Source organism: Phaethon lepturus, unplaced genomic scaffold (assembly GCF_000687285.1).
Source record: "Phaethon lepturus isolate BGI_N335 unplaced genomic scaffold, ASM68728v1 scaffold26095, whole genome shotgun sequence".
Lineage (NCBI taxonomy): Eukaryota > Metazoa > Chordata > Aves > Phaethontiformes > Phaethontidae > Phaethon > Phaethon lepturus.
Window position 1 is genome coordinate 21,686 of NW_010540239.1, and position 7,982 is coordinate 29,667.

Below are 7,982 nucleotides of genomic sequence, written 5' to 3' on the forward strand. Positions count from 1 at the left end.
TTATTGCAGCTGTGTGTTTGGGTGTATAGCAATGGTTTCACTTCTCAAGCCTCAGCAGCTGACAGAACAAGCAAGATACTACATAACAAAAGTGGAGTTTGGGAAAGGGAAGATTGAAACATCCATGAGGTCATAAAGTACAAACCAGTAAGCTCCATATTCTGCCATCCTCAACAAGATCAGGGAATGCGTCTCAGTAAGTACTTCTGTCTTTTCCTTCCAGAGCCCTGTGTTGTGTAAACGAACTGATGGATGAAGATGAGAAGGACAGGGCAAAGAGGTATGAAGGGATGCACAGAGCACTGAGAGTGGAAGCTCTCTCAGGGGAGAATTGTAAATGCTGTGTTGTCAGATGCTTGAAAAAGTACTTGGGACCACTGATGTCAGAGGCAAAACCCCCATGCAGTTTACAGGTTGTGTATAGCGGACTACAAACAGCGTAACCAACTCACCATTTTCAAACTTCTCAGAGTGTGTTTGACCACCCCTACGATGGGTTAATCAGCTGAGTGGTCCTTAAATGATGTCGTGCCCTCAGAATCTCATGCTATCCCATGGCTACTTGTTGTCTCGATGCAGGGCTCCCGACCTGTGATTTTACTGACATCATCCAGTGCTGCCCCCCGGGGCAGCTCAGAGGGCAGTCCTGCTTTAGCACGGGCTTAAGTTAGTCTCCCTTCAGAGAAGCATTTGGCTCAGTTCTGATCAGTCATCGTACACCAGCGCCAAACCAGAGGTGTCTGTGGACGTAAGTGCTGGATCTGAGAACCTCCAAATGCCAACCTGAATATGAATGGAAATGCCTTCTGCATACGCATTCGGTGTAGATCCCAGTAAGCGTGTATCATCATGAATACACTCGTAAAGAAAATTAATTACTGCTGGAAGAGGTTGTATGAAAACAGGATTATCTCAGATACGAGCATTGGAAAGAACATTTTGGAAGAAACTGAATGGATTTGCTTTCTCCTTTATTGTTTTTAATGGAGGGGAAAACCCTAATAAAACATTCTTAAATTGTATTAATGCAAGATGGAAACTTGTCTGTGGTTTCTGCAACCAGACTCTTAACTTCCCCAGTTTCATATATCACGGCAGCAGATTTTCAAAACCAGCTACAAGAGGTTGTGCTTGAATTCGTTCTGCATTTGAATTGTCCCTGCACAGTATTGTCTGTCTATAAGCTGCTTTCGCAAGTACAAGTCAGGGAATAAGGAATCCTTTGCATTTTGACCTTTATATGTGTGTGTACTAACTGCAAAACAGAAGTTCATAAAAATGAGGTGAGCGAAGCATGAGCATGGAAATGCCAGGACTTCTCTTACAGGAGAAATTTTGCCCATAACACCTTCACCTCGTTATCACGGCTTTTGAAACAAAGGGGACCGCCACAGAAATGTACGTAAGGATACAGTCTTGCTCAAATGAATGTAAATCATGTTAGTTACCTCCAGGCGCTCCTCGCTGACGGTGAGCTCAGTCCTGCAAGGCTCTAAGCACCAGCAAGGTGCTTACGCGTACGCTCGAGACTAATTTTAAACAAATGAGCAGTCCCAGCAGAGTTTAGATTCTTGTATATAAAATGTTTTGCTGAGGCAGGACCATTTACCTCTCCACGAGTCAAGCTGTAGGTCCTTCATTTTACTTAGCGGCATTTATGTTTCTGTCACCCAGGGCATCACGCAACAAATCTGAAAAGAAGAGGAGAGACCAGTTCAATGTCCTCATTAAAGAGCTTTGCACGATGCTGCAGGGCCACGGCCACCCTCTCAAGATGGACAAGTCCACAATACTGCAAAGGACCATCGACTTCTTACAGAAACAGAAAGGTACTGGAGAGCCGTGGCACGCTCCCGTTGAAGGCACTGGCTCTGCATCTGCCCAGCAGCCAGCTTCCACTGAGAAGATGAAACCGATTTTTTCCAAGCATCTAAGACCTCCAGAGAGGACGTGAAGCTAAGTGAGGGGCAGAATAAGGCATAGCGGTTGGCCTCAGGAAATGGGCTAGGTTTGAACACAGGGCTGCCCAGTTAAACACAGATATACTTGAAAAGATGCAGTGCTGTATGCTTCTTAATGTAGTGACATGGCTCCATTCCCCTCACTGGCCTCCACATCCCCCGGCACGCTTTGTACGCTCTCAGACACAGCACGAGGGAGGAAGAGCTGAGGAACAGCACGCACTACAAAAGCGGGGGGAAGGGGCTTTCTGTGCCCTGTTCCCAGGTCTCCTGGGGTAGGAGATGGCTGGGTGCAGCCTGTCCTGCCGCCTGGGCACTCCCGTGAGGCTTCCTGAAAGAGCTGGAGCGTTGCAGACACCCTCTGCTCATGGTGATGCTCAGCTACTCTGAAATTAGCCCATTGACCTTAATTTTGAAGGATTTCTTCAGACCACCCAAAATGTCTCCCCTTCCCTTTCTTGATTTCTAATGCATTTGTATCATGATGGTGTGGAAAATGACTCCACAACAAAGGTTTGTGTGGAGAATGATCTGAGGATAATTCTTCCGAAAGCCTCTTAAAAGAAATCTAGTGGTACTTAGAAATGAAAAAAAATTCCAGCATGAGTCATGTTGCTTTTTTGATGTTTTCTCTTTAAGAAATCACAGCACAGACAGAAGCCTGTGAGATCAGACAAGACTGGAAGCCTTCATTTCTTAGCAACGAGGAGTTCACCCAGTTGATGTTAGAGGTAAGAAGAAAATAAGCTGCATAGGTTAGGGAGAAGTAATCAGCTCAGTGGAGTAGTTCAGAGATACAGTTCCTTTTCACCTGTAGGTCCCAATGTTAATGTTAATGATTTCGACCCTGCTGGCACATATAATCCAAACCTGACAGAGACCAATGTTGTGCTAAATGTTTCACAGACACAGAATTAAAAGTATGATTGCTTCCCCTTAAAGGTAAACAGCTTTTCATTTAGGAATGAAGACCAGTTTGGCCCAATTTGGCCTGGTGAGAGAGGAAAAAGAATTTCCCTTCTCAGAAGAGCTGGTAGAGCTAGCAGTTTTAGCAAAAACTTGAAAGGACCTGAAAAAAACAGAGCAGCTCTCTTCCTCCCACATCCCATTAGCCAGGCAGCATTTACTTTGCTGCCTTTGCTGCTGCCGGCTGTGCGGTGCTGTACGTGTGATGTGAATGCTCTATCTTTTACCTGAATTGCCTTTAAGTGCATTCGGGAGAGCAGCTCTGATACTCTCACCTGTAAAATGCTTAGCTGACCTAGAAACACCCCATGAGCTTGCTTTTTTTCCTTTCTTAAGGATGCTGCTTTGGCTTTGTGCTGCATGTTCCCCTGGCAAGGACATCTCCTACCCTGTGTGGGCAGCTGTTGCTCTTTGCCCCACCAAAATAAGGGTGTATGCTGGGCTGAGCTGGGAGGTGCTGCAGCATCTTAGTTACTCCTTTTCATCAGGACGTCATGACTCACCTCCCTGGAAAAGTCTGTTCATTCTTTCTGGGAATTTCTCTCACCGAACAAGCTGGTTTGTTCCAGCTGAATCAAAACAAATTCCCCCCTTTAGAAGTAGCAGCGGGGAGAGAGCCCTTTAATAACTGTTGGCTTGCTGGACTATGTTAGACCCTTGACCAGGTTACTTAAAATCAGTGTTTTTTTTCCAGGGCTTATTTCAGCAAAGGCAGAGTATGACAGTGAGGTGGGGAATAATTGGCTGTGAGGGAAGATGGTGAATCCTTGGCTCCCTGTAGCTAAGCTGCAGGGCAGCCTAACAGTGTCTTTAGGAGAGTTGGCTTTGTGCAAGGTGCTGACCAGAGATTAAACCTCCCAGACCTCGGTAAGTGTTAGGGGAGAATAGGGACAGACACTGGGTCAATGGCACAAGAAGAGATGTTGTGAAGAGCAGGGTGAACACCCAAAGAGGAAGGCACATGCAGTGACTTAAAAGGGACAGACAACTTTGGCTCCGGGACAGAAACTGTTGTGAATAACAAAGGGGAAACAAAACAAACTGTAATACTGTTGTGTCACTAGCCTAATAAATGAGTGCTTTAAGCAAAATAAATAAGGCTTTGGACCTTGTCCATATTGTCCGTAAATTGCTAAAAACACAACGTTGTATAATTTTTCTGTCCCTTCTTATCCATCCATCCACCCACCCACCCACAGTGCTGGGTTTGCCATGATGCTATCTAACATCTCCTTACGCACTGAATTGATTAACATTGTGTAATTCAGAACACATAATGAAGTGACTGAAGTCACCAGGATTGTGTGGGTGTAGAAATTTTAACCACCGCTGTCTTGCTTCGTGTTAAATAAATACTCACTGGGTGAAAAATACAAGTCAATTTAATATTAATGAGCAAATAAGAATATAAGAAGAATGTTGAATTACCATGTATAATTTTTATTTTTCTGCATTGATTTCCATAATTGATTTATGTTAGTTTTAGGCTGTTAGGAGCATCACCAAAGAATAAATGAGCCTATTGTATTTTAAGTTGTTCCTTTGCATAATTCTTTTTATTTTTTTCTTTTTGCCTGCCTTTTATCCTTAGGCACTAGATGGCTTTCTCATTGCCCTTACCACTGATGGGATCATTATTTATGTATCTGATAGTGTCTCGTCTCTGCTTGGACACTTACCGGTAAGTTCTGACGACGCAATGTGTTGAAGAATCATTCCCCTGCCTTAATGCAGCCCCGTCACTGCAGGGCTGGGGCTTGGTTTTGTCCAACCAAAGAGTCAACTGACTGTAGGTGGGGGAGAAACCAACAAACTCTTAGGGAGTTTCTCAAGCTCCTGTGAATAACAGATTCTCTGTCAGGGTCTGTGAGTTAGCTAAAAAAAAACCTATGCAAAATCACTGTACTTGCAGTGCACCGCTTGGCAGCGTGTCTGAAGGAGGGTCTGGGTGGTGTTTATCTCACCAGGTATATGGAAAATCTCGTGTTTGTGAAATCTGTGCATGCTGAAGCTCTTCTCAGATAATTTAAAGATCATTTCAGGACTGAATGTGTGCCATTCTAATGTCATTGATTTTTTTCTACCTTGAGCCCATGATTTTTAGTAACAAGTATGTGGCCTCAGAGTTTTCTGAGAGAATTTTTAGGCATCAGTTAGCTGTTGGGTACAGAAGTTTCTGCTGGCCCCTCAAAAACATTTTTTACTTTTATCTGGCGCCAAGCATGAGGCACCAGTGACTATGTGAGGGCAAATTTGAGCACAGAGTTAACCTGGCTGAATGTTCTGGTGTGCAAAGAAACAAATACGTGCTGACATTTTGGTAGAACCCCTTTAGTCAGGAGGTATGGGTTTATCAGCACCGAAACACTTGCAGGTCAAGCTGACTTTGCCAGATGTCCAGTCTAGAAGACAAATGGAGGATGTGAGGAGGAGCTCTCCCACTTCTGTCTCATGCTTCCAAAGGGAAATACTTCAAATTTTCATTTTGAGATGATATTTCACATCCTGTTGTATTCCTGTGGTACCAGGGTTTCTTCTCCAGCTTGCATCTGGCTGAACTGAAGGGCAGCCTCTGGGTCCTGTTCAACCTTTTGCAAATAGGTAGTGACCCTGGGGTAAAATAACCTAAGGGTTATATTCTGCCCTAGATACATCTGCAGATTGACTGGGCTTCCTTGTATTAAGCATCTGCGCTGGATCGGCAGCGTCTGTGCTCCGCTGTGGGATGAAAAGGCATGTGGTTGTGTCAGGCTGTACTGCTGAACATGATAAAACATTCTTTTGTATCAGTCAGATTTGGTGGACCAAAATATATTAAACTTTCTGCCTGAGCGGGAGCAGAGCGAGGTGTACAAGCTCCTTTCTCCACACGTGCTCATGACAGATCCTGTTGCAGCTGATTTTCTAAACGGTAAGCTCTGCTCTTGTCTGTCCGTCAGGGAAATTAGCCGACGGCAAACAGCTCCCGGAGGAGCCCGCACAGGGCTCTCCAGCTATTTAATTCTCCTGCCTGCCACTTCTGTTTTGTCATGGTTAATATTTCTGGTTTTTAATGCAGCACATTATCTAATGTTCCTACATGCTCCCAGTCCTTGGTCTTTGATTTGGGCAGTCTTTTTTTTTACTGTCTGCTTTGCATCATAGGACGGTGAAGTTGCCCTTATTAGATAGTTTTCCCAGGGCGGGATGCCGGACTGAGCCTGTGAAAGGAGTGAGGGGCTTGGGGGAAGGAAAGGGGTAGGAGAAATCCCCAAGGGTTTTGGCAGAGTCTTTGTTAGGAAGCTTGCATGTCTCAGGACACCTGAGAAACCCTACATGGACTTTAAGCAACAGCCTTCCTATCTGAACAGTCCATCTGGATCTCTACCGCTGGCTGCTGTCACACCCCCAAAATGTCCCTTTCCCCCAGAAAACATCCCCAGCACCAGAGCGGGCGGCAGCGTCTTCCTAACATCCTTGTTTCACGAAGCCTGTGTTGGGAGCCCCCTTTCCCGGTGGGTTTGCCGTGGCCGGGCAGTGGTAGCCTCCCCTCTCCGCTGCCCGTAAGCGTCAGTGGGAACTGCGCAGCCCTCGTGCTGGTGCTCTGCACCGGGGTTGGTTTCCTTCGGCTGGAGATCGCGTGGTCTAATCCATGGAGTTCAGACCTCGGGCAGAAAGCTGAATAAGAGCTTGGCACGGGGCCCTCCGCCAGACAGGCTTGGGGTGACTTCAGTGCCCTTTGGATCTGGGTCCGACTGAGCAGTGCTGGAGCAGCGTAGTGCAATACCCCTTCGTAGCTTCGCATGACATCGTGCAGGGGAAACGCCGGTGACCAGCATTGCCAGGGCTTCGTGCGTGCCCCACGTAGCGGGGTGGCTGTAAAGCCGTGGGGGAAAGGGTGAGAATTCTTTTCCTTAAGCAGGACCAGCTGATCGTTGCTGCTGGTGGTTATGTATTTACTTAGGGGTATCAAGAGCATCCCAGCAGCGTGTGCTCAGATGCCGCGGCAGCAGGGCTGGTAGATGATTCGGTACGTGGGGTGTGCTGAAGTGCAGGCTTCCCGTAACGTTGGGAACGTTTCCCTCTCTTTCTCTCATTTCAGCGGAAAAGCAAATAGAGTTTTGCTGCCATTTAGCAAGAAGCAGCTTAGATCCAAATGAACCCCTGATGTATGAATATGTGAAATTCGTAGTGGATTTTAAATATTTTACTCACGGTAAGTTACTGCTCCTGCCTATCTTTGCCTCTCTCTGTCTCTCCTTTAAGTTGTGTGGTGATCTGTACTCCTCCTAAAGGCCTTGTTTCAGCTGAAAATGCCCCGTAATTGGCAGGGGTGGAATGAGCTGTGGATATGTTGGAGATTTTTTCATTAAAAGTGGTGGGGAAGCTGTTCAGAAGAGTGCAGTCTTCTGCATGCTCCGCTTAAAGAAGTGGTACCAGCCCGATCCTACCGCCATTTGACCCGCTGCCGATTGTAAAGCAGCCTGCTTATTCAAGTGACCAGCAATGTACGCTATTCTGTTTCACTTGTGGCGATCAAACGACGCTTTTAAAAGACGGAATAATTTGAGAAACCTGTAAAATCTCGACTCTTGCAAACGTTGAGCTGGAGAAAGGCTGACAGGGAGACGGTAGCTGCACACTGAGCTGCTCGGAGCTGCCTCATGAAGCGTCCCTGCAAACCAGGGGTAGGCGGTTACCGCTGTGTAACTGGGAGCCTGAAGGGTCGTGCTTTAAATAACATCTGCGTGTATCAGCGTGGCATCGCCTTGTGGGTAGGAGGGGTTTGCTGCTTGGGTTTCATCAGTCATTGTACCTGTCTTAACATGAAAAGAAAGCTCTCCTTCCTCTTCTTCTTAAATAAATTGTTTGGTTTGTCTAGTGCCTACACCCTCCTGTAATGGCTTTGAGTCAGCTATTGCACGAGCTTTCAGGTCGGCCACGGAGGAGCAGATTTGCCTCGTAGCAACTGTTCGTCTTGTCACGCCGCAGTTCTTAAAGGTGAGAGCTCCGCGACTGCACCTTCCCTTCCGTGCGGGGATCGGCCGGCGCTCGGCGGCAGAGCCGCTGCTGGGT

At 46.6% G+C, this 7,982-nt stretch overlaps 1 protein-coding gene across 1 annotated transcript; it reads left to right on the top strand.

Moving 5' to 3' along the window:
- Positions 1 to 223: 223 nt before the first annotated feature.
- Positions 224 to 7,907, top strand: LOC104621016 (neuronal PAS domain-containing protein 2-like; the record flags this gene model as incomplete). Its single annotated transcript, XM_010287391.1, has 7 exons — positions 224 to 280; positions 1,675 to 1,829; positions 2,601 to 2,692; positions 4,519 to 4,608; positions 5,718 to 5,838; positions 7,009 to 7,122; positions 7,789 to 7,907. Coding segments are annotated over 7 exons (748 nt in total), but the record flags the coding sequence as incomplete, so codon positions are not given.
- Between the last annotated feature and the right edge of the window lie 75 nt (positions 7,908 to 7,982).